Source organism: Lampetra fluviatilis, chromosome 61, assembly GCF_964198595.1.
Source record: "Lampetra fluviatilis chromosome 61, kcLamFluv1.1, whole genome shotgun sequence".
In the NCBI taxonomy this organism is placed as follows: domain Eukaryota; kingdom Metazoa; phylum Chordata; class Hyperoartia; order Petromyzontiformes; family Petromyzontidae; genus Lampetra; species Lampetra fluviatilis.
In genome coordinates this window covers 1,643,420-1,668,882 of record NC_136335.1, presented here as the reverse complement: position 1 = coordinate 1,668,882, position 25,463 = coordinate 1,643,420, and the positions used below count along the sequence as shown (strand labels likewise).

The following is a 25,463-nucleotide window of genomic DNA, read 5'->3' as shown; positions in this document are numbered from 1 at the left end:
CACAACCTCCTGTACACCAGGCGAGGTAGTTGACATCTCCTAGCCACCGTGATGATGATGAGAGACACGCAAACTCCAAATATACAGCAGCAGGCGTCAGGGTTGTGATCGAACCCACGACCTCCTGTACACCAGGCGAGGTAGTCAACATCTCCCCCGCAGCTCCTCCACATCTCCGCTGCAGATCTGAAGCGGAGTGGTCATCACAGATGACATCTCAACGAAGTGGCTCATCATCATCATCATCACCGCGTCGGAATGTCTCGCAGCAGCAGGAGCAGCAGCCGGCAAATAAATCTACACGCGTGTTAAATGCGCATCATGGCGGCGGGTTGTGATGACTTGGGACAACTTCACAGCGAGGGGACAAACACGAGAGTGGGTTGATATTGATCGGTTTTTTCGGTAAAGTCACGTAGGTAAAAGTATACAATAAATAATAAAAATACTAGAAATAAAATGATATTTTGATATTTTATTATTTCTATTATAATATTTTTTTTATATTATTATTGTTATTTTTTTTATTATTATTTATTTTTACCCACGTGACTTTACCGAAAAAATATAAGAGTATGAATCCTTGCAGTCACGAAAGGTTCAAATCTAGAACGAGTGGGTGCATTTTGATTTAAAGCTTTCGGGACTGCAGGGATTCATCTTCTTGGTTCTTTCGGTAAAGTCACGTAGAAGGGAAATAATAAAATAATAAAAATAAAACATAAAATAATTCTCACGACGTTTCGGCCACAACGCAAAGACCAGGTCTTCACCTGAGGACGGCTGCTTGCGTTGTGGCCGAAACGTCGTGAAAATTATTGTATTACGTTTTATTATTTATTATTTTATTATTTCCCTTCTACATGACTCTACCGAAAGAACCAAGAAGATGAGTGGGTGCATGTTTGTAACAGCAATACTTTATTTTTTTATATATATTAAAAGGTAAAGTTGTGAGTATGTGTGTCTGTTCAAAATGTTTAGCGTACTTCCCGACATGCAACAAACTTTGGGAAGTAATAAAATAATAAAACATAATAAAATATTAATAAAATATGTTTTATTTTATTATTATTTCCCTTCAGGTGAAGAACAGGTCTGTTGGAAAGACAGCGTCTGAATGACAGTGTCAAGAACAGGTCTGTTGGAAAGACCTGTTCTTCACCTGAGGACGGCTGCTTGCGTTGTGGCCGAAACGCCGTGAGAATTGTATTTAATTATGTTTTATTTTTATTATTTTATTACTTCCCTTCTACGTGACTTTACCGAAAGAACCAAGAAGATGAATTCTATATTTATTTAAAGTTGCACATTTTGATGTGACGTCACATTTCTCAAACCACCCCCCCTCGTCACACATCGTCACAAATGTCTGACCCCCCCCCCCCCCAGGTGCGTGACGTCATTTATGGACGGCCCCTTTTGTGACACAACTTTACTGATTTGCTGTGTCGGGTGGTGGCGGGTTTAACGACACAATATTTACATGGATAACATTGTTCAACCGATTAATATATAGATGTTTTACCAATCGCCCCACTTTGTGAAGTATATTCCTAACTTAGCTAGAAGTAACTGCAAAGCAAATAAAACTTTTACAAAATGTTAAACTCATTCCTGGAACATCTCCCGAATCGCGCTTATGGAACAGCGTAACACAGGGTGGTCCAGATGTCTTGTGACCCCCCCCCCCCCAAATAATCGAACCATATAAAAAATCGTTCCTTCGCATGGTCGTTTCTGTTATAAGTAAAACCAAAAACTTTAATTGAAACAACAAAATTAAGAATTGAATGGGGAGTCACAAGACATCTGGACCGCTACGGTGCAGGAATGTGGTATCGGAAGTGACGTTGCACGGCGTCCACGGAATTAAACAAAAATATATAATTGTATACACATAATTATATTTAATTTAATTCAATGTAATTCATATCGTCGATCCATACACTTTTGTAAACGTATAAATAATTGTAAAATATTCCGATACGTATAAAATGCAAACACTAGCCGAAAGTGGCGCCTCGTTCATTTAACGAGAACATTTTAACTTTTTTTTTGTATATTTAAAAAATACATTAACTTATAATAGTAACACGCACATCGTAATCCGTGCAATTATACAGCAATATAACGAAAATATTCGTAAATTTACAAAACAATAAAATAACGCACATGTGACGTCACGTCCATCGCCATCCAGGCGCGCAATTAACACGTTTGTTCAAAATTATTCTCGCTTTAAATTACAACAACATCTTTAGCGATACACTTCTTCAAGTAAACACAACTATTTGTCGCTAGGTAAAAGCTAATATATATATTTTAAAAATAATTATTGCACAAACCTAGCGGAAATGGCGCGCGTGAGGGCAGTCGCCAACCGGAAATTCCATTTCCACCGTAACATAATTTTTTTTTACAATCGCAGAAGCTTCGATTTAAGGTACAAATCGAGGCGTGCAATAAAACCTGCGTGTGTATTTTAAGCAACAACAAAACAAAATCAACATCAATCGCTATAATTTTGTTATAAATTTCTATTAACGGAAGTGACGTCGGCACCCCGTCGTTCTCCCGCCATTTTGTCGCCCCCCCCCCCTCCCTCCGTTCACTCTTCAGCGGCGCGGCCCGCGAAACCTTCAACGTCCTCGCCTCAAACAACAACAACAAAAACGTTAACCCGTGTGATTAAAAACAAACAACAAGCAAACAAGCCGACGCCGAACGATGTTCGCGTACGTCCGCTTCGTGGAAGACAAGGACTGTCAGATCGTGGCCGCCTCCACCATCGTCGGCTTCGCTCCCTGCTCTGAGGAGGACTTTGACGCGACTCGCGTGTACGCCGTGCACTCGCATGGCATGAAACAGGAGGTCAACATCGTGGCGATGGCTGGTGAGACATGAGGAGATACGAGGGGGGGGGGGGGACGGTGAGGCCGAGGTTGTTGACTTGTACCTCGCCTGGTGCACAGGAGGTCGTGGGTTCCATCCCGACCCTGACGACTGCTGCTGTATATTTGGAGTTTGTGTGTCTCTCTCATCATCATCATCACGGTGGCTAGGAGATGTTAACTACCTCGCCTGGTGCACAGGAGGTCGTGGGTTCGATCCGGACCCTGACGCCTGCTGTTGTATTTGGAATTTGCGTGTCTCTCATCACGGTGGCTATGAGATGTTAACTACATCGCCTGGTATACAGGAGGGCGTGGGTTCCATCCCGACCCTGACGACTGCTGTCTATTTGGAGTTTGCGTGTCTCTCTCATCATCACGGTGGCTAGGAGATGTTAACTACCTCGCCTGGTCTACAGGAGGTCGTGGGTTCGAGCCCGACCCTGACGCCTGCTGCTGTATATTTGGAGTTTGCGGTGTCTCTCTCAACGTGGTTGTGTGGATTTTTCTCCGGGTCCTCCGGTCCCCCCCCCCCCCACACACACATTTGGAATCAACGTCAAGTGTTCAAAGTATTTGACCGCTTCTGATAAAGAGCTACATAGCTCAGTGGGGCTTTACCTGGTAGAATATAAATAAATTAGTTTATAGTTTAAGCAACCGCCTTCCACAGCCCCTTCCCCATACGTCATGGCGTCACGCACATCATTACAGTCCTCTGTTACATGTGTGTTCCAGTATTAGCCATCGAGAACGTTAAATTTCGATTTAAAGCTTTCGTGACTGCAGGGATTCATCTTCTTGGTTCTTTCGGTAAAGTCACGTAGAAGTGAAGTAATAAAATAATAAAAATATAACGTCGTGAGAATTATTTTATTATGTTTTATTTTTATTATTTTATTACTTCCCTTCTACGTGACATTACCGAAAGAACCAAGAAGATCGAGAACGTTGTCAGTGTTGTGAGCAATATCACTGACCAGAGCGGTGAAGTATGATTAAGCAACCCCCTCGCTCGCACCACACACATCAATGGCGTTATGCTCCCATCTCGCATCGTGAGAATTCAGTTGCGTGAATGTACAGTATAAACCATCTAGAACTTTTTCTTTCGGTAAAGTCACGTATCAAGATAAAATAATAAATTAAATAATTTTTTTTAAAAATAATTTTTAATTTTATCTTGATACGTGACTTTACCGAAAGAACCAAAGAATAATTCCTGCAGTCACGAAAGCTCCAAATTAAATCTAGAACTTTGTCAGTGTCAGCGATATCACTGATGACCACAGTTGTTAAAGTACGGCCAATGGTGGTACCCGTTGTCGTCGTGGTCACTGTGTGAGCTGGATGCGCGTTGCCGTCATGCCCGGTGAGATTAATGATTAATTAGTTTCCAAAGTGTATGGATGACATACACGGAAATGATGACATATACGTGTATGTCATCAAAACTGAACCGGAAGTAAAAACCGATGGCGTACGCATACTTCAAACCGATGATGTACGCATACTTCAAACCGATGATGTACGCGTTCTTCAAACCAATGACGTACGCATACTTGAAGCCGATGACGTACGCGTTCTTCAAGCCGATGACGTACGCGTACCTCAAGCCGATGATGTGCGCGTACTTCATCGGTTATTCTTCACGTACGTCATCGGAAACGGTGAAGTTCCTCGCCACTCGCTCACCGTTGCCCACTGGTTGACACGGAACGAGAGACGCAGCTGGATGAGACGGAAGTTAATTAAGTTCCTCGTCACACCCACCCTCTCACCACCAGCACCTCTCACCGTTCCCCCCCCCCGACCTCGTGTTTTGTCACAGAGAGCGAGACGCAGCTGGAGGAGGTGGTGAAGCGGATGCAGATTCCAGGAATCCTGGACGGGAGCCCGACACCCGCCTCGGCCGAGGAGCTCGGTTCCCAGGAGGACGATGAGGACAGCGATGAGATCCTCCAGACGCACGTGAGCCCGGGTTCAATACCCTCCGCTGCCTCTCTCCCTCTCTAGGGTCCCACGATGGCCTCGTTAAACACTGAGCTGACGGGATTCCTCCAGTGGAAATAAAGATTCGGATTCTGTTTGACTCTCCATCTCAAGGGATTTCTAATCACGCCTAGATCGCTCCACTAAAGCTGTACTCCTCGCTGTCTCGGTCTTACTGATGAGAGTGTCATGATGGCCGTGTTAAATACTGAGGTGGGTGTTTGTCCGTTGGATGGAGCCCCCACTGCTTGGTTCTCCGTCTCGAGGGATTCATAATGGCCCCTAGATCGATCTTGGTAAATGTTTTTGGGTCGGAGCGCGTAGATATAAATGTGTCGTTAACCCGCGAACCCGCCACCACCCGACACGGCCAATTAGTAAAGTTTGTCATGTGAACTAAACTTGTCAATTAGCTACTAATTCGGCACACTGGTGTCATGGCGAGTAAACCCAAACATTTACAATTGAGTACGACGTTGGTGGGTAGTCGTAGTCATCGTCGCGCTTGATGAATTTCCGTCGGGCGCTTTCAGATGTGCTCCTGTGGCCGTCTGGAATGCTCTTCTGATAATAGGAAGCCGCTGGAGCTATGCACTTTGAAATCGTCGAGATTGAAAACTAATTTCTTTGGAACTGCTTTCTGTATTTAGTTCTTAACCCGCCACCTTCGATTAGCACGGTTGGCTACATATGGTGCGAAAAAGTTCTACATACATACTACGATATACTACACTGCTACTATACACGACTCCACTATGCTCAATTAAAAGCTAATTTCTTTAAAACTGCTTTTTGTGTTTAGTTTGTTGTCCTTCCCCTGCCACTTCGAATCAGCACGGTTGGCGACGTGCGGTGCGAAAGAAGCTCAACGTACACACATACGTACATTGTCATCGGCAGTGACTAAAGTGTAGAAAACCTGCCCGTCGAATATATTTCTCGCAGCCGAATTTATTTAACAGTACTAACATCGATTTAAAGCTTTCGTGACTGCAGGGATTCATCTTCTTGGTTCTTTCGGTAAAGTCACGTAGAAGGGAAATAATCGAATAATAAAAATAAAACATAATAAAATTAAATTCTCACGACGTTTCGGCCACAACGCAAGCAGCCGTCCTCAGGTGAAGAACAGGTCTGTCGGAAAGACAGCGTCTGACGCTGTCTTTCTACGTGACTTTACCGAATAAACCAAGAAGAGGTACTAACACCGTTCGCGGCTCCCTGGTGGACACACGCAGAGAGAAGGCAAGCGCAAGCGTCACGAGGAAGGCGCGGAGCGCGCTGTCAGCGAGAAGGTGGTGCGCAAGAGCCGCGGCGACAAGCGCCTGCAGCTGCTCTACCCCGTCGACATGGAGACGACCGCCGCCGCCGCGAGCGACGACGGAGACGAGGACTCCGGCGGCACGGTGCCGCAGCTGCTGTACCGGGAGTCGGTGCAGAACTACCGGAACACCAAGGTGTCGCTGCAGAAGTCCCTTTTGGAGCTCGAAATGCTCAAGCAAGAAAACGAGGAGCTGCGCCGTATGAACAAGAACCTGCAGGAGGCGCTCGTGCGCAAGATCTTCACAGGTACGGCTGCCCCCGTGCTCGCCCACGGCCTCCGTGGGCGAGCGGCACAAGCGCCGTGGTGACGTCTCCGGCGCGTGAGTGGCGGGCGGCAGTTGTTGTCGTGTCTACGTGTGTGGAGTCGGTCGACCCATGTCACCTTGGGTCCGTGTTTTGTGGCCTCCTGCCAGCGGGCCTTCGATACTGCACGTGGCCTCAGTGCACCTAGCGTGGCACAAGCGCCGTGGTGACGTCTCCGCTACTGAGTAGGGAACGGCGGTTGTTGCGGTAGTTTAGCGTGGTTAGTGCACTGCGCTATGAATCCGGCGACCCGAGTTCGATTCCCGCTCACGGCCAATATCAGTGACGAATATATGATCCGATGCTGGGTCTCCCCGAGGTCGACTGAGCCTTAAATGAGGAGCTGGTGCGGTGTTTAAGTGGCACTCTGGAGGCAAAAGCGGTCGGGCGTGGTGCTGGCTACCCCACCTCCTCGTGTGCCATGCTGGCATTCATAGGTGCAACTTGCTAACAGCACTTGCCCCAACAGTCTGTTACAGGCTATACGGGGGATCTTTATCACCGCGTATGTCACCGTGGATCCACGTGGAACGATCAAGAGGAGTTATCAGCTGCATAAAGCCGTGTGGAAGCTATCTTCCCTGTCACGCCATGCAAAGCTCCTGGGTCTCCTCTCAAAGGCTAGCAGGGAGTGGTGTGGTGAAAAGCATGTCAGGTTGCCTTTGTGTCTCCCCCAGTGCTGGTGTTTACACACTGCACCAATGTACTCGTGTAAGGACGAGGTGACCTAGGGAGACATCCTGAACTGGTTCAGATACTCGCCACGGACGATGGCCACGAGCTGTCACCGAGCTTGTCTCCCCGTGGTCGCGTGGATTTTTCTCCTGGTTCTCCGGTTTTTCCCTCCACGTTTAGAATCAATGTCCCGCATTGAGAGTATTTGGGGTCTCTGACCCAAAGACCTGGCACACGCGACCGGCGCATGTTCGGGATCCGTCCCTGAGTCTTGAGTCAGTTCCGCAACAGACTCAACACCGTGTTGTTTCGGAGTGCCTACTTCAACATTCGCGATGGACTGGACTCATATAAGAGTGTGCGGAATCAAATGTTCTTACTTACGTTGAGCTGTCATTCGTGATGGCCGGGGTCGCTTCCGTGAAAGGAGCTGCATAGCTCAGCAGAGCCTTACCTGGCAAAATACTAAAAAAACTTTTTAGTTTATTCGTAGCTCATCACCCCAACCACAAGTAGCAATTAATGCAGCGTAATTGCCTCCTCTGTGTCACCGTGTTCAGCCCCAGGAATTGACTCGACACGAGTTTACGGCAGCAAGGGGAGCTCCGCCAACGCCTCCTCGTCGGGGAACGGCGCCGATGAGGCTGCGCTGCAGACTGCGGACAACGGGCAGCAGGTGAGCGCCGCCACGCTTGGGAACATTCCCGCAAGCGCCCACGACCTCCAGCAACCGATGGGTACGGGCTTCGAGATGCTCACAAGGGGCGGACTACATTCTAGATTTGAAGCTTTCGTGACTGCAAGGATTCATATTATTCTTAGGTTTTTTCGGTAAAGTCACGTAGGTAAAAATTTTTTAAATTTAAATTAATAAAAGTAAAATAAAAATAAAAATCACGACGTTTCGGAGGCAACACAAGCTTCCGTCTTCAGGTGGAACCGTCACAGCCCGACAGCTGTATCAAGTAAATGAGAGATTACAAGCGATACCACTCCGTATATATAATGGTTGAGGGGGGGGGAAGGACCAGGAATGGCCCACTTTCCATTATTATGGTAAGGTGCGGCTTGAGACTACGAATAGACTACATAACAAATGACTGAGCCTTTATTATGGAGAGGTGCGGTTTGTGACTACGCCTAGCCTACATAACAAAATGCTGCAAATGAGACCGAGCCTCTGCCATGTGGATGGTAAAAGCACAAAAGCAGGTCAGGAAAAAACAGCCTCCTGCTATGTTGTTTGGTGGGTAAAACTTATAGCAGGACTACATTTTGAGTTCCATTTCCAAGCGGCAGGCATCGTTTGGCAGTCGTGCCGTGCGGGATTAAAGCCGCGTGGTGTTGGCCACCCACCCCCTCGTGTGCCACAGTGCCGGCCTTCATAGGTACTCAATAACAGCACTTGCTATACAAGGAGGGTTTTTGTCTTGTGTGTGTGTTAACCTTTGTGTGCGTGCGTGCATTTCTATGAACAGTTGTCTGAAGAAACGATGACGCAGTGCAGCGCCGTTCTAAGCAAACAGAGCTCGCAGCAGTCAACAGGTATACACCGTTGTTTGGCCTATGGAAATATATTTTTTGTAACATTGATGCGTCAGATTGTCTGGGGCGGGCGGACGGGGGTAGTTTTGCTGGATCGCAAATGTTTAGCGCGAGGATAAATATAAATGTTAAGTGGCGGCGGTGGTGATGATAATTGCAAACAATAATCGCAAGCAACCCCCGGGCGGCGGCCTTGTCGCGTTGTCACAGGAACGAGCGGTATGCAGGGGAGCGGGAATCCCATGATGCAAAACGACATGCAGTTCCTCATGGGCATGAACAACGCCATGCAGATCCTCATGGCTATGAACAACGGCATGCCCTTCCCGCCCGGCACTCAGCCCGCCTTCCCAGGTGAGAGCCCCCTCCCGTCCCCCCCCCCCCACTCGCGCCCCCCCCCCCTTCTCACGCCTTGCCCCCAAGGCAGGCAAACCAACGGCCCACGGGGCCAGAGAGGGCCCGGGATTTCACTTCACATGGGCCACGTTTTGACGAAACGTTTTGATTTCACGCGGACCCGCATATTTTCCTTTGCTCCACGTCGTCAGTTGGCACAGCCCCCCCCCCCCCCCCGCGGCTTTAATCCCGTACGACTCGACTGGCAAACGACGCCTGCCGCTTGGAAACGGAACTCAAAATGTCGTCCGCCACTCGTGAGCATCTGGAAGCCCGCACCCATCGGTTACTAGAGACGGGGGGTGAATACTTTCCGTGCGGCGGTGTTGACGCCGTTTCTCACGTTGGCGCCCTGCTCTTGCCGCAAGGTCCTCTTGCACGAACAGAAGTGACTGTGAAAGAAACGTGCTCGTGTGTGGTCCCTGCCCGCTTAAAGGTGTCCGAAAGCCCTATTCGGTACGCGCTCGGGGGGAAATTGTTCCACACACCTCTCGTACGGTATGACCGTGCCGTGTGCGAGTTCTTCTACGAGCAGGGATTTCATCTTCTTGGTTCTTTCGGTAAAGTCACGTAGAAGGGAAGTAATGAAATAATACAAATAAAGAATGAAACACCATTCTTCACCTGAGGACGGCTGCTTGCGTTGTGACCGAAATGTCGTGAGAATTATTTTATTATGTTTTATTTTTATTATTTTATTACTTCCCTTCTACGTGACTTTACCGAAAGAACCAAGAAGATGAATCCCTGCAGTCACGAAAGCTTTAAATCAGAGATTTCATCTTCTTTAGTTTCATCAACGCCGCAGTGAAGGCCAGAGTGAGAAGTCCTTCCACTGTCCTCCGGTCTTTTAATTGGTCTCGTCGCTTCCGATAGCTCCAGACGGCGGTTTGACAGCAGCGCCGTTCGACGCATGTTGCGGTGGTTCACATCTGATGGGCCGCCCTAGTTATTACTGCAGGCGTATTAACCCTTATCACGTTCCGAGATGTCTGCTAGTTGCAGTGGGGGGGTTCCCGTTCGACGACCGAAGCTCGTGACGTGCAGGTGCTTCACCGTTTGATTTGGAGAGGCGTAGCACTGGTGTTTTTAAAGATGTCGTTATTCACCGCAGAGAACCGTAGCTACACAACCACCGTGTACTCTACTACAGCGGGCACGAAAACTGTGCCGCACGCGCCCTCCACACGTGTCCTTGTGGCAGCCTCGGTACTACGTCTACCGATAAAGTTATTTTATCGGTACGAAAGGGGTTAATTAACCGTGTGTAATAAACGACTGGACCACGATGTCTGTCCCAGTGTCCTTTATTATTCGGTTCGTGCTGTACACCCACACGGCTGTCTTTACTCTGTAGCTTCTCCACGGTGCTGACTCCAATGTCGGCCCGATCCACAACAGCAGCTCCGCTGCTGTTTCTCTCACACAGCCCCCCTTGGCTGTACTCTCTGCTGCTCTTCTCCCTCCGCAGCTCTCACAGCTTCTTGCTCTCTCTCTCTCTCTCCGCAGCTCCTCCTGGCAGCCACACCGCTGCCTCTAACAAGCAGCCCCCTCTCTCTCTCTCTCCGCAGCTCCTCCTGGCAGCCACACCGCTGCCTCTAACACGCAGCCCTCCTGGCTGTCTCCTCCCCAGCTGCACACCACTCCGCAGCTTCCTCTTATCTTCGGGGTTGGCTCCCGATCGCCGTCGGCGCCCCCCCTCTCCACACTTGCCCGCGTGGCCTCACTCTTTTCCGCTCACACCCCGACTGACTTCCCCTTCCGGTTTACCCGCTTAAAGCCCCGAACCTTCCCCCCACGTCACATGACTCCACCCCCCGTGACGTCACCTCCGGAAGGTCGCTTACGCCCGCATTACACCACCCTCCCCCGTAGAAAAATCCCAGCCGACCTCGGCTGACTAATAGCAAATCGTAATGCGGCGAACCGAGCTTCCCCCCCTAAAGGACACTAAGCATATAATGTAACAACAAGAACAACAACAACGCAATTAACATCAACGAACGTACAAAAGCATGCAATAAATACAACTGTAAGAAAAAAATAACAAGACAGCAACAATCAACGAAACGTAAGCGATTTGGAACGTGTGCGGGTCGCCGGCCCGTCCCGGACGGTCGGCGGCCCACTCGCAGAACGGGAACGCGATGAAAGTCGAGGAATGACAGGGGGTAATCCCCCTGTCGTAGCCGGAAGTCCACCGACGTCCCGTGTCCCTAAAGAGTTAGTCTTGGGCTTGTCCTGTGACCGTGCCCGCAGCTGGGTCGGAAGAGCTGCAGGGCTCGAAGGTCCCGCAGACCTGGCAGGCGTCCTCCGAGCAGGGCCCCTCGTCCCCCGCAATGTCACGGCCGGCCTGTCTGGAACAGGTACGACAGGCGCTCTAGCGAGATCAATGGACGCAGGCAGGGGAGAGTCAGCAGCAACAAACCCCGGCAAGGCAACATTGGGGGATGACGCATCATGTAAGGGAGCAACATATGGTTTCAAGCGCGACGTATGCACAACCCAGCGACGAGACCCAATCTGGACGCGTGCTGACTGTGGGTTGGGAACCGCAATGAGGCGTACGGGACCATGCCAGGGTTTGTGCAATTTCGGCGAGGTCCCCGGACGTACCTGTGGACAATGAAGCCAGGCTAGGTCCCCAACCTTCCAAGGGCACTCCCCCTCAGACCGTCGCGCATATCGCTCGTTCCGGGCCTGGGCTTTGGCCGTAGCCACGCGGGCATTCTCCCGCGCCTCCGTGACTCGGCGAACCGTGTCCTGAATGTATTCAGGAAGTGGTTTACGAGGTCCCTTCACCCCAGTTCCCAATTGCACATCCACCGGCGGCACGTTTTCCCGACCATACATAAGGTAAAACGGCGAATATCCTGTAGCCGCATGAGGCGTCATCCTGTACGCCGAAAGCACCCCGGGGATGTGCAGATCCCAATCTGATTGTTGTTCACTCACGGTATGGCAAAGCATGGCAGACAACGTCCTGTTCAGCCGTTCAACCATACCATCCGTCTGCGGATGGTATGGGGATGTCCGTACTTTCTTAGTCCCAAGGCCCGCGCACACTTCCGCCAATAATTTAGAAGAGAAATTCCTGCCCTGGTCCGTGAGGAGTCTCTCAGGCGCCCCCTTATCCATAATATACCCAAACAAAAAGGCGTCGGTAATGGCCGCGGCCGACTGATCGGGCAACGGCCAGGCCATCGGCCAACGGGAGAGGTACTCAACCCCTACCAGCAAATATTTATTACCCCTCGCCGATGGTGGAAAAGGCCCCAATATGTCCAGCGCCACCAATTCATTGACTCGAGACACCTGAATCGACTGGAGAGGCGGCACGTAAGGATGTTTCGGCGGCTTACGTTGTGCACACGCAGGGCACGCGCGCACGTGCCCTACGACATCTGTCGCCATGCCGTGCCAAAAATAATGACGTTGCAACGTCAACAAGGTCTTCTGCACCCCTAAATGTAAGAGAGTGTCACAATGGAGGGTTCTAATCAACTCGAACCGCAAGGACGTTGGTACCACCAGGCGCCAACGTTCCTGGAACCCCTCCCGCCACATAAGCAGACCATCTCGGAGAGCGGTTTGCGGCCCCACAGCCGTACTCGGACTCCCATTGTCCTTAGCAGACCGCTTCCGCAAGGACACCAATGACTCATCCATCATCTGTTCCCGGATCCAGACAGACCGCGGCAGATTCAAAACCCCGTCAGCCGGTCCCGGTTCCATCGGAGTGTCCGACTTCTCGACGGCCAACGTGAGCGGCTGAGGGGGGTTTGGAATCGGCGAACACCTATGCGTCCCCGACTCACATTTACAAGGGGCGCGCCGCGGTAATCTGGAAAGTGCGTCAGCGTTCGCATGGCGCACTCCCTTCCGATGTTGAATTTGGAAGGAAAATTCCTGTAGCGTGTCCAACCAACGTGCCAACTGTCCGGATGGCTGGTCAATTTTAAGGGCATATTGCAAGGCCGCATGATCCGTACGCACAATAAAAGAACGACCGTAGAGGTATGGTCGAAATTGCCGTAGGAAAAAAACAACCGCCAATAGTTCTCTGCGAGTGACACAGTAGCGGGTTTCCGCAGGAGACAAGACTCGGCTACCATACGCCACGACACGCTCTACACCCCCTTTAGACTGTGATAACACCGCCCCAATACCTGTGTCACTCGCGTCCGTATCAAGAATGAATGGGTGATCGAAATCGGGATAATCCAATGTTGGGGCCGTGGCCAATAGATCACGCAGACTCCGAAAGGCCGCCTCCTCCGGCTGTCCCCAAACAAACTTCCGTCCTTTACCCGTAAGGAGATGCAAAGGCCTCGCAATCGTCGCAAAACCCGGCACGAATCTTCGGTAATACGAGGCAAATCCCAAAAACCGCCGAACATCCCCCACGGTGGCCGGAGTCGGCCAATCCCGGACGCACGCCGTCTTTTCCGGATCCGTGGACACTCCCTCAGCGCTCACGATGTGCCCCAAATAGCGGACGGACCGTTGCAGTAGGTGACATTTCTTTGGTTTGAATTTCAATTTGGCAGAACGCATCCTCGTGAACACTGTCTCCAGCCGCGTCAAATGTTCATCGAATGTGCGGCTGAAGACAATGATATCGTCCAAATATATAAGACATGTCTCCCACTGCAACCCCGTCAAAACGAGCTCCATCAATCTTTGAAATGTAGCAGGGGCCGCATTCAATCCCATCGGGAGACAGTTGAATTGAAATAACCCCTGCGGCGTACGGAATGCGGTTTTCTCCCGTGAGGACTCGTCAAGGGGAAGCTGCCAAAATCCCGAAGAGAGGTCCAGTGTGGAAAAGAAATTAGCCCCCGACAATGCGTCAAGGGAGTCGTCCATACGCGGCAGGGGGTACGCATCTGCCACCGATATCTTATTCAATTTGCGGAAATCAACACAAAATCGCAATTTGCCATCCTTCTTCTTAACCAAAACGACTGGAGCGCCCCATGGGCTGTTAGATGGCGATATAATGTCCGCAGCCAACATGTCTTCCACTGCCCCCCGTACGTGTTCTCGCTCCGCAGGACTCATCCGATGCGAATTTAATCGAATAGGGGCAGCATCGCCCGTCTCCCTTCCGGTTTACCCGCTTAAAGCCCCGAACCTTCCCCCCACGTCACATGACTCCACCCCCCGTGACGTCACCTCCGGAAGGTCGCTTACGCCCGCATTACACGTGCAACAAGCCCCGCCTGGTTCAGGGTGGACGTGAAAACATCCCGTGACGTCACTCGAGAAGCCGTTGGTCTGCTGGCGACACGGTCCAAATGTGTCCGTTTCATTTTTACAATTTCCCACACAGTACTCAATGGGTCTTAACGCAACATCGTCCTCCCTACTTGGCACACGAATCGCCTTGCACGGCACAGAGACGGCTGCCACTGGGGGGGGGGGGGGGGGACGTCCCTAGGCTAGACCACAGATCAGTCGTGGCCACCTTCAACTGGCAAACTTCGATGCCAGCACAGGGACAATTGCCAATGGGGAGGGTGCCCTTTCAAATAATTAAACTTTACATTTTACCAGGTAATGCCCACTGAGCTATGTAGCCTTTTTTCAGAAGTAACCCGGCTATCAAAAAAATAATAGCTCGGCAAAGTGGCTTATCACTTGGAAATTTATAACGGCAGCCAAATACTCTGAACATGCGACGTTGATTCTAAATGTGGACGGGAAAAACCGGAGGACCCGGGGAAAAATCACGCGACCATGGGGAGAATATGCAAACTACAAATGCACAGGCGTCAGGATCGGGATCGAACCCACAACCTCCTACTTAATTTGGAGCTTTCGTGACTGCAGGAATTACTCTTTGGCTCTTTCGGTAAAGTGACGTATAAAGATAAAATAATAAATTAAATACTAGCATACGACGTTTCGATTGCAACACAAGCAATCGCCGTCAGGTATAAATGAAATAGAAACACAAATCTAGTATACTTAGAAATGTAAAGTAATACAACAGAGAGTCGGATAACATAACAGTCAACACCCTACCTGGTTGATTACGTTCTTCCTGAGAATGCTAAATTTGAGAGCGAGATAAAACACAAAACCAGAGACATATAGACAGACATATAAGTAGACAGATATCACAGAGATACATAGAGAGAGAGAGATGTACAACCTCCTGTATACCAGGTGAGGTAGTTAACATCTAGAGATGAGATGAAAGTTTCTCTATATATAAAAAAAACATTATTATCTCGAATTTGAGTTGATTACCCGCACCCCTGGAGTGTCTGAAATGGAACTACCCAATATATATTTTAATTCTCCTGCCCAGTTTGTGTGTGTGTACTTGTGTAGGGAGCGTGTGTGTTCGTGTTTTTTCATGTGCTCTACGCATGCTATGCACGTACGCGCTACTTGTGTATGGATATGGTGGAGCGGTAGGCACTGCATTAAACTCCCGGTGGCTTTGAGTTCGATTGCCAGCCACGACTAACATCAGTGGCAGATGTCTGAACCCTCTGCATGTATCTTCTTCTTGGTTCTTTCGGTAAAGTCACGTAGAAGGGAAGTAATAAAATAATAAAACATAATAAAATAATTCTCACGACGTTTCGGCCACAACGCAAGCAGCCGTCCTCAGGTGAAGACCAGGTCTGTCGGGGAGACAGCGTCTGAATGAAACACCACCACGCTTGGAGCGTATATTTAAGCTGGGTTGGAAGGGGGGAAGGGCGCCTTGACAAAAGGAATTTGCATATCAAGAGGAATTTAGCATATTTATGGGAAATGCAGGTATGTGATTAGTACTACTTGTGAAATGCGTAGGAGGTGTTTTTTGATGTGGGAGTGGATGGTTGCAGCCGTTACGGAACTGCAGTACAAATCCAGTGATTCGAATTTGATTCGTGAGCGCGGCTTCTACCCATCGGTGGCACGCGATGTCTCGGAACCTTGTCCTTCGTGGTCAGAGCTTTGGGCTTGGCAGCTGCTGTGATATTGGTGCTATCAGATGTCACGGCGGTGGCTAGGAGATGTTAACTACCTCGCCTGGTATACAGGAGGTTCGTGGGTTTGATGCCGACCCTGACGCCTGCTGCTGTATATTTGGAGTTTGCGAGTCTCTCTCATCATCATCACGGTGGCTAGGAGACGTTAACTACCTCGCCTGGTATACAGGAGGTCCTGGGTTCGATCCCGACCCTGATGTCTGCTGCTGTATATTTGGAGTTTGCGTGTCTCTCTCTCATCATCATCACGGTGGCTAGGAGATGTTAACTACCTCGCCTGATATACAGGAGGTCCTGGTTTCGATCCCGACCCTGACGCCTGCTGCTGTATATTTGGAGTTTGCGTGTCTCTCTCATCATCACGGTTGCTAGGAGATGTTAACTACCTCGCCTGGTATACAGGAGGTTCGTGGGTTCGATGCCGACCCTGACGCCTGCTGCTGTATATTTTGAATTTGAACGAGCTCCTGGTGCAATGTAGACGGTGGCCAGGCGTGGTGCTGGCCTCACCGTTCCCCGTGCTCCTGGCCCCCCCACACACCGTTCTGTGCTCGTCAGAATCCGAATGAGAAACTTTATACTGGAGTGGGGGGGAATCCGATCAGCTATGCAGCTCTTATTTCCACAGAGGTCACAAAAGGTACAACAACAAACATTGCAAAAGTATAGAGGAGAGGTAATCGCATCACTTAAAAAATTTAAAAGTCAACTTTTTATTTACCAGCTGAAGCCTATTGAGCTTTTAACAGCCGCAACCGCCTGTGCATGTCATACGGGGAGATCATTGTTTTCATGTGTGTGTGTATGTATTTGTTTATGTGTATGGTGAGTGGAGCATTGGTGTCGCTGTTAGCGCTACGAATCCGGCCACCCGAGTTCGATTCCCGCTCACGCCAAACACCGGTGACGATTATTTGAACCGGTCCTGGGCCTCCCCCCTTGTTCGACTCAGCCTCAAATGAGTACCTGGTGCGGTGTGTAAACATCGCCACTTGGGAGACAAAGGCGGCCGGGCGTGGTGTTGGCCACCCACCCCCTCGTGTGCCATAGTGCCCGCTTAACAGCACTTGCCTGAACAGTGTGTAACGGTTATATGGGGGATCTTTGCCCTTGTCTTGTGTTTCTCTCCCCCGTATACGCCCACTCCACCCCAAGGTGCAACTGGCGGTTGCCCCACCATGGCCATCGGGGGGCGGGGAGTGGGCAGTTTTCGCGGGGAGCGCGGGCGAGGAGGCTACGTCATAGGTGAGTCGAATATCGGGTCGATCCGAACATTCGGCCAAATTTCCTGTCACGACCAGCAGAATACATTGGGTCGAAAAACTGTTCGGTCGGAGCAGAGTAGGGCGAGGGGAAGTGGCCGGGGGGTGGGTGGAGTGACTCGGAGGTTAGAGCTTTGGGCTTGGCAGCTGCTGTGATATTGGTGCTATCAGATGTCACCACGGTGGCTAGGAGATGTTAACTACCTCGCCTGGTATACAGGAGGTTCGTGGGTTCGATCCCGACCCTGACGCCTGCTGCTGTATATTTGGAGTTTGCGTGTCTCTCTCTCATCATCATCACGGTGGCTAGGAGATGTTAACTACCTCGCCTGGTGTGCAGGAGGTTCGTGGGTTCGATCCCGACCCTGACGCCTGCTGCTGTATATTTGGAGTTTGCGAGTCTGCCTCTCCCCATGGTGGCGTGGATTTTTCTTTTGGCTCCTCCGGTTTTTCCCCTCCACATTTATAATCGACGTGCGTTTCGAGCGTTTGGTTGCGATAAATTTCCCGCATGAATGATGAGCTATGATTTGTGACCAGGTCGCTTCTGGAAAAAAATAAAAAGTTGACATTTTTGTTAGCTGAGCAGACCATCGATGTGAACGTGTCCGGATGGGCGAGTGCGCCGAGAGCGAGTAGAAGTAGAACTTACGTGGACAGAGAAAGGAGCCCTAGAGGAAGCAAACGGAGTGAGGGAAAGAGGTGGATTCATGTGGTTATTAAGAAACGGAAAAGAGTTGGCTTGGATTTTTGTGTGTGGCCGTGTATGATCAGTGATCTTTGTGATGGCTTGCGGGGTGTGGTAGTGGGGCAGTTTAGCGCGAATCCGGCGACCCGAGTTCGATTACCGTTCACAGCGATTATCGGTACCGGTCCTGGGCCTCCTCTAGATCTACTCAGCCTCAAATAAGAAGGCGGCTGGGCATATTGCTGGCCCACCCGCACCCCCTCCTGGGCCCTGCTGGCTTTCTTATAGGGGCTCGTTAACAGCACTTGTCCTAACAATCTGTCAAGGCTACACGAGGTGGTCTTCGTCTTGTGGCTGTGTTTGTACGATGACTTGTGTATGGGTATTCGTGTGTGTGTACGTGCACGTGATTGTACACGTGCGCGTGTGTTGTTTATCCTCGCATGCTGTACTGGTGTTAATAATGTGGATCATTGTCTTGTGTGTACGGTGGGGTAACGGTGGAGTTAGTGTTAGCACCTCCGTTTAGCACGGTGGGCTACGTACGGTGTGAAAGAAGTTCAACATACAACAATGTAAAATTTCGATTTAAAGCTTTCGTGACTGCAGGGATTTATCTTCTTGGTTCTTTCCCTTCTACGTGACTTTACCGAAAGAACCAAGAAGATACAACAATGTTGTATGTGTGTTGAACTTCTTTCGCACTGAACCGAGAACCTTTGCTCAATACCCAGCCAAGGCTAACGCCAGCGGCGAATGGTTTCAGAACTGGTCCTGCGCGCCCCTCTAGATCGACTCAGCTTTAAATGACCACCTGGTGCAGTGTAAATTGATTCTTCAATCTGTTTACACCCTCCCCCCCCCAACTCATGATGATTCGTCAAATTGCCGTGTGGTGAATCGTTCATAGCCTAAACAAAAAATACCTTCATATACAAAGACAAAGATGCCCCGCATAGCCTGAACAGACTGTTGGGGCAAGTGCTGTTAGCGAGCACCTATGAAGGCCAACATGGTGGCCAACACCACGCCCGGCCGCCTTTGTCTCCCTAGTTTAACCCGTAGGCTTTCGCGACCAATATCATCCATAATAGAGGGTTTTGGGTTAGATCGCGTACATTTTCTCAAGTTCCATGTTCACCACGAGTCTACGTGGTTAATGCAGACATGATTCCTTGCAAAAGGTTTCAGTTTGGTGTTTTAACATCTTAACACAACTCCTGCTTTATTGCCAGAAAGGGTAAAACCTATTCTTATATTTTGATACTGGCAAGGAATGTTCCATGGTGGAGTTTTTCTGCAGTCCGCCAGCAGTGCGGCAATGCTCCGATATCTGGTTTTGACTAGTGAAGTCGAGCTTTTGGAGGGTTGAGTCAATTGTCGGGTCAAATCAATGAAAAGTTGGAATCAGGTAAGGCCACGGTACTGCGCTATATTGTAGCTCTTTCAGATTAGCTCGTTTTCAGAAGCTACCCGGCCATCACAAATGATAACTCAACGATTCATCATCGCGTGGAAATGTATAGCAGCAGCCAAATAAAATATAAACGCGTGATGTCGATTCTAAATTATGGAGGGGAAAAAGCGGAGGACCCAGAAAAAAATCCACGCGACCACGGGGAGAGAGAGAGAGAGATGCTAATTCCAAATATACAGCAGGCGTCAGCGTCTGAATCGAACCCACGATCTCCTGTACACCAGGCGAGGTATTTAACATTTCCTAGCCACCGTGGCGTTATGGTCCAGGATTGAAACCACGACCTTCTGTATACCAGGTGAGGTAGTCAACATTAGCCACCGTGGCGTTAGGGTCCAGGACTGAAACCACGACCTCCTGTATACCAGGCGAGGTAGTTAACATCTATCCACCGCGACACAATTGCTTGATTCCCCCTTTTAAAGATGGGAGCCAACACTCCCCTCGTACCCGTATAAGCCACGCCTCACGAATCACAGGGCTGGGTCATGCCACAATGACATCGCCAAGCTCCCGCACATCATATGTCCTGTGGCACATTTGTGGCACACAAAGACCCCCCGTATAGCCTTGACAGACTGTAGGGGCAAGTGCTGTTAGCGAGCACCTATGAAAGCCGGAACGGTACACGAGGGGGTGGGTGGCCAGCACCACGCCCGACCGCCTTTGTCTCCCCAGTGGCGATGTTTACACACCGCACCAGGTACTCATTTAAGGCTGAGTCGACCTAGGGGAAGCCCAGGACCGGTTCAGATAATCGTCACTGGTGTTGGCCGTGAGTGGGAATCGAACCCGGGTCGCCAGGTTCATAGCGCAGCGTGCTAACCGCTACACTACCGCACACACACACGCGCGACACACACACGCGTGAGCTGTAGGTGATGTTTTTGTTGTTTTAATTTGTCATCGAACTAGCAAGCCCCCGCGCGTTCTTTGGACGTCGTGACCCTCCACCCCCCTTACTCACTCACCCAGCCAGCCGACAGCGGACGTTTGCGCCCCCCCGCCCCCACTTTATAAACCCGCGTGGTTGTGTGTGTTGTGCATTGGAGGTAGAGGTCGCAAACGGGTTTTGATTCCTTACCCGTACCGGGCCGCACCAGGGTCGCAAACGGGTACCTGTACCCGTACCCTACCCGTACCCGGCTGGGTAGGGGTAGGGTACGGATATCGGGTACCTGATTGCGACCTCTGGGATGAAGCCATGTTGCAGGCGTGGGTGGGTTGATTCTAGGAACTTGAATTGTGAGAAGAGACAAGACGTTGGGAAATGAGTGACAAACGGTGACTCACCAGTGACTCACGGCCTACCCGTACCCGGCTGCACCAGGGCCGCAAACGGGTACCCGTACCCGGCCGGGTACGGGTAGCCGGATATCGGGTAGGGTACGAGTATCGGGTACCCGGTAGCGACCTCTGGTTGGAGGGGGTCTTGCTACGGTAAGGTGGCCAGTCCATCGCTGCGTGGGCCTTAACCGCGAGTCTTGGAACAAAGGCCGGGCGGCGGTGGCCTGCAAACCCGGCGCTGCGGCGGCGAGCGTTGCCTTGGAAACTGATTGGGCCGACACCAGAGGACGACTTGCGTGCGCCTTGTCTGAGCACCAGCGTTAGACCAGAGAACGCCAAAAGGCGAACGGGGCAAAGACGACGCAAGTATCAGAATACTTAAAGTTCGGGTCCGAGCAGTTATATTGCCAGAATCGGGTGAAACCGATTCTTATTTATCATCGTTTTGGATACTGGCAAGAAGCTCCCATAGATTAAAGAGTAATTTACGAGGAATTTATTTAAATTTAGACCACGATGCCAAAGGCATCGCGGGTATTCGAGTGTTAATCGACAGCGCGTATATTATCGGAGCGCGTTTGCATGTTTTGCCACGAGTACGTTGGGTTAATGCAGACTTGATGCCTTGCAATAGGTATCTGTTCGGTGTTTGAACATCTTTAAAACCTGGGAAAACGGTGAAGCCTATTACAGATTGTTTTAGTCACTCGCGAAACTCGCGTAATCGCGAGGGTTTACCGTCGTCCGATACGCGCGGTTGGCTACGTACGGTGCGAAAGAAGTTCAACGCTCCCCTCTGCCCTTTGTTTTGATCGCTGCGTGCGTGTTCTCTCTCCCTGTCTCTCTCTCTCTCTTGCGCTCCCTCTCGCCCCGCAGATATGTCCAAGAAGCCCATCTGCAGGCATTTTGCCCAGAAGGGTGGCTGCCGCTACGGGAACACGTGCGCCTTCTACCACCCCGGCATGAATGGCCCCCCCCTGCCCTGAAGATGAGGAAGATGAAGAGAGTGGTGGTGGGGGGGGTGGTGGCAGATATTCCATCGGTCCGCGTATTCCTCTGGTTACGATCTCGTTCGGTGAGGAGCAGCGTCTAATGATACTATGATAATTTTTTTATAAATCTCTTAATCAGGGACCACACCCGATTAAGTCAATCGCACAGCCGTAGTTGAGTGAAACTAAATTGCGTTTATGCGGATGTAGCCCCAACTGCTGTGCAACCGGTAGACGCAAATGTTGATCGCCGTGACAGTCCATCGCTTGCACAAATTTACGGACGCGTAAGGGACCGGTTTTTGCAATCCTGACGTGGTGGCCGGGGGCGGGTGGGGGTTAGGACGAACCACGGCCCAACGGGACGCGTCGTCCACGTTGGGGGGGGTGTAACCGCTCGCTCGCTCGGAATTCGGACAGTGGTTCGGTGCAACGGTTGAGAGAGAAAGCGATCCGTTCGCACGGCTGATCGCTTGGTGGGGGTGGGGTATGGGGGTGGTAGAGCCACCCCCTTCAGTCGCTCTCAAGGCCACTCGCCCGCCCACTCGCAACCTCGACTCTCTCCGGAATGCCCCGCCCGTTTTAGTCCCAGCGCGCGACGCCCGCCGTTCCGATGATTGTAGAAGTGATGGTGACGAGTTAACGAATCGTAGTTTTTATTTTGTGTGGGAAAGCCCCCTGCACACACCGCCCCGCCTCCCCCTCCCTCCCTCCGCAATCGGAAAAAACGCGTCCCCCACGTACCGGGCAAAGGAAGGGGGGGAGGATAGGATACAGCGAAAGTGGAAGTCCACACGCACGCGCCTGCTGTTACTGTCCGTCGTCGTATATTTCTGGCGTCCCGTTTCGAACTCGCGGCGATTCCTCGTTCAACTTGGCAGACGCGTCCGCGAAAGAGCGCCGCGCGTTTCGGAGCGAAAAACATTTTCTCCGCAGAGGAATCTCGCCTACCCGGCGAAGTTTGGCGAGATGCGACCGAAACATCGTAACGGGTGAAGTTTTGGCGAGATGCGGCCGCTAGGAAAACCGCCTCGTGATGACGAGCCGCGTGAACCGCCCGTACGTTCGCTCTCGCTCGCGTTGTGCCGAAGGTGCAGTGGAAGCCAGATTGCGTAAAAAAAACACGCCGGCCCCCGAGAGCGACCTCGCGACCTCGCGACCTGTGCGTTCACCGATTGTCGGGGAAGCGTCCTGAACGTGTTTGGCTACAACTGCGCTGACGTTCGGCTCTTTAAGTTGCCTTGGGTAGAAGTGACGTGCCGATTCACTTCCAACCGAGGTTTTGGAAGACGCTTTCCTTTCGTGGGTCTCTGCGGGTCGCAACCGAGCTCGCCGCTGGGCTCCTGTCGAGAAGAGATTCAGGGTTCTTCCAGATTACATTTAATTTTTTCAATGAAAGCCGCTGGTTGTAACTTTTAACCTTTACCCACGAGCCCCCCCCCCCCTTTTTTTTGTCAATCCTCTGCCGGATGAGAGCCTCTCTCCACACCCATCGCCACGCGTGTCGGTGCGGGTTAATGAGGAGTACAGAACAACAATGGGTGTCCCACTCCACCCCCCACCACTCTCTGGACCGGATATCCCGCCACCCACAGCTTCTCGGCACGCACTCTCTGACACCTCCTTAGTGCCTGGTGCCAGATGCATCCAAGCACTGACAAGGCTCAACACCCCTTCGCTTAAGCCTCCTGAGATGCGATTATGTGCATAGGGCATCGTCAATGATTTGCCTGCGAGAGGTGTGGAGTTGCAGTCGGCGTCCCGGCGAAAACGGAGCTGCGTGCCTCCCCACCCCCGTCGGCTTGTTTTTCGCTCAAAATTAAATGTTCTCATTTTAATAACGGATCCGTTTGCGGAAGAGAATGAATTTGTCGACGTTTCTGGCGTCTTGTCGCTGGGTTTCCACGTTTACGTGCGTTTTATTTGGATGGGAGGTTTCATTAAATAAATAAAAATACCAACTGATTGAATTGATTGGGAGCAAAAAAATATAAATTGTGTACTTCCACGAAAAAAAATCTACGATGGTATTAAAATAAAAAAATGTACAGGCCTTGTGGCAATCCACTGCTGGATGAGTGTCTCTCCCCCCCCCCCCCCCCCGTGACACTTTGCCGGTCTGTGTGAATGGGTGTAGGTTCGAAGCGTATGTGCGACTTGCCGCAGTACAGCAAACGGATTTTTTTGCTGCACTGCCATTTTTGCTCGTAAATAAAACAAATTGAAACCTTCAGGATACAATGAAGGCTTTTTTTGTTATCGTAACGACTACTTTGTTGCTGGTGCCGAGTCGACATTCGTCGTGTTGCGTATGGCCGATGTAGCAGCAGAGCTAATTTACGATTTCACAATCAGGTGGGTCAAGCCAGGAGACAACCACATCAGGAGTTGTGCAGTGTATAATAGAATTATCATCGTTGTGATGTGTCTTCATTTATGCATTTCTATGGGTCTCTATTATTCTGGATCTCTATGGGTTCTAGATTTGAAGCTTTCGTGACTGCAAGGATTCATGTTCTTGGGTTTTTTCGGTGAAGTCACGTAGGTAAAATTTTTTTATTTAATGAAAGTAAAATAAAAATAAAATAAAAATCACGTTTCGGAGGCAAAACAAGCCTCTGTCTCCAGGTGGAACTGCCACAGCACTCTTGCTGCATCAAGCAAATGGATTTGTGTTGCTTTCGAAACGTGATTTTTATTTTACTTTTATTAATTTAAATTTTTACCTACGTGACTTTACCGAAAAAACCCAAGGATATATCTCTATGGGTCTCTATGAGTCTATGGATCTCTACGGGGTCTACGAGTCTCTGCGTATCTATGAGTCTGGATCTTTGGCTATATATGAGTCTCATATCTCTACGGGGTCTCCGAGTCTCTGTGCGTCTCTGAGTCTGGATCTTTGGGTATATCTGAGTCTCATATCTCTACGGGGTCTCCGAGTCTCTGTGCGTCTCTGAGTCTGGATCTTTGGGTATATCTGAGTCTCCTCGTGTTCGGCTGCTGATGTAGATGCAGAGCCAACAATTTACAATGTCACATTCATGTGGGCAAGCCAGACAACCACGTCAGTAACCAGCGGAGTAGTATCATTTCTAGATTTGAAGCTTTTGTGACTGCAAGGATTCATATTCTTAGGTTTTTTTCGGTAAAGTCACGTAGGTAAAAAATTCATCATCGCCACCGTGATTTTCGACTTCGTATTTGTGGATCGGCGGGCATTGCGTCGTCACATGTTGTTGTACTCAGCTCTCTGTTCTGGATGACCACAATCGCGCCACCACTAACTACTACCGCAGACACCATTGGTACCTCATTTGCCAGTAAAAAAAAAATATGCTAAATGTTTTTTTTTACCCTTTTATCTGGCAACAAAACTGACACCATTTTTTTTACAAGGAGTCATGTTTGCATAGACCACAATACCTGCAGTCGTAATGCAAACAAAACACACAACTCTGATGATGTGTGCACTGTCCTTGAAGTTTGTATTTATTTTCCCATTCGTGCATCGGGTAGCATCCGCCGCAACTTGTTGCTGCCATGGTTTGCACAGTGGATGATGGCGGTTTTTACTGGTAGGAACCTCCTGGTTACACCAGCCCACGGGATTATTGTGTCCGTCGTGCAGGGA

General features: G+C 50.2%; 1 protein-coding gene across 2 annotated transcripts; it reads left to right on the top strand.

Annotated features, from left to right (window-relative positions):
• The first annotated feature begins 2,583 nt into the window (after positions 1–2,583).
• Positions 2,584–24,073, top strand: LOC144951296 (BEN domain-containing protein 5-like). Of its 2 annotated transcripts, XM_078881495.1 has the most exons (8): positions 2,584–2,896; positions 4,726–4,865; positions 6,125–6,455; positions 7,748–7,863; positions 8,666–8,732; positions 8,943–9,086; positions 17,279–17,368; positions 21,714–24,073. In XM_078881495.1, exons 1-8 carry the CDS (start codon positions 2,731–2,733, stop codon positions 21,821–21,823), a joined length of 1,164 nt encoding a protein of 387 aa, XP_078737621.1. In that variant the 5' UTR covers positions 2,584–2,730; the 3' UTR covers positions 21,824–24,073. The 2 variants fall into 2 exon arrangements, with proteins under 2 accessions (XP_078737621.1, XP_078737622.1); XM_078881496.1 differs by lacking the exon at positions 17,279–17,368.
• Positions 24,074–25,463: the final 1,390 nt, after the last annotated feature.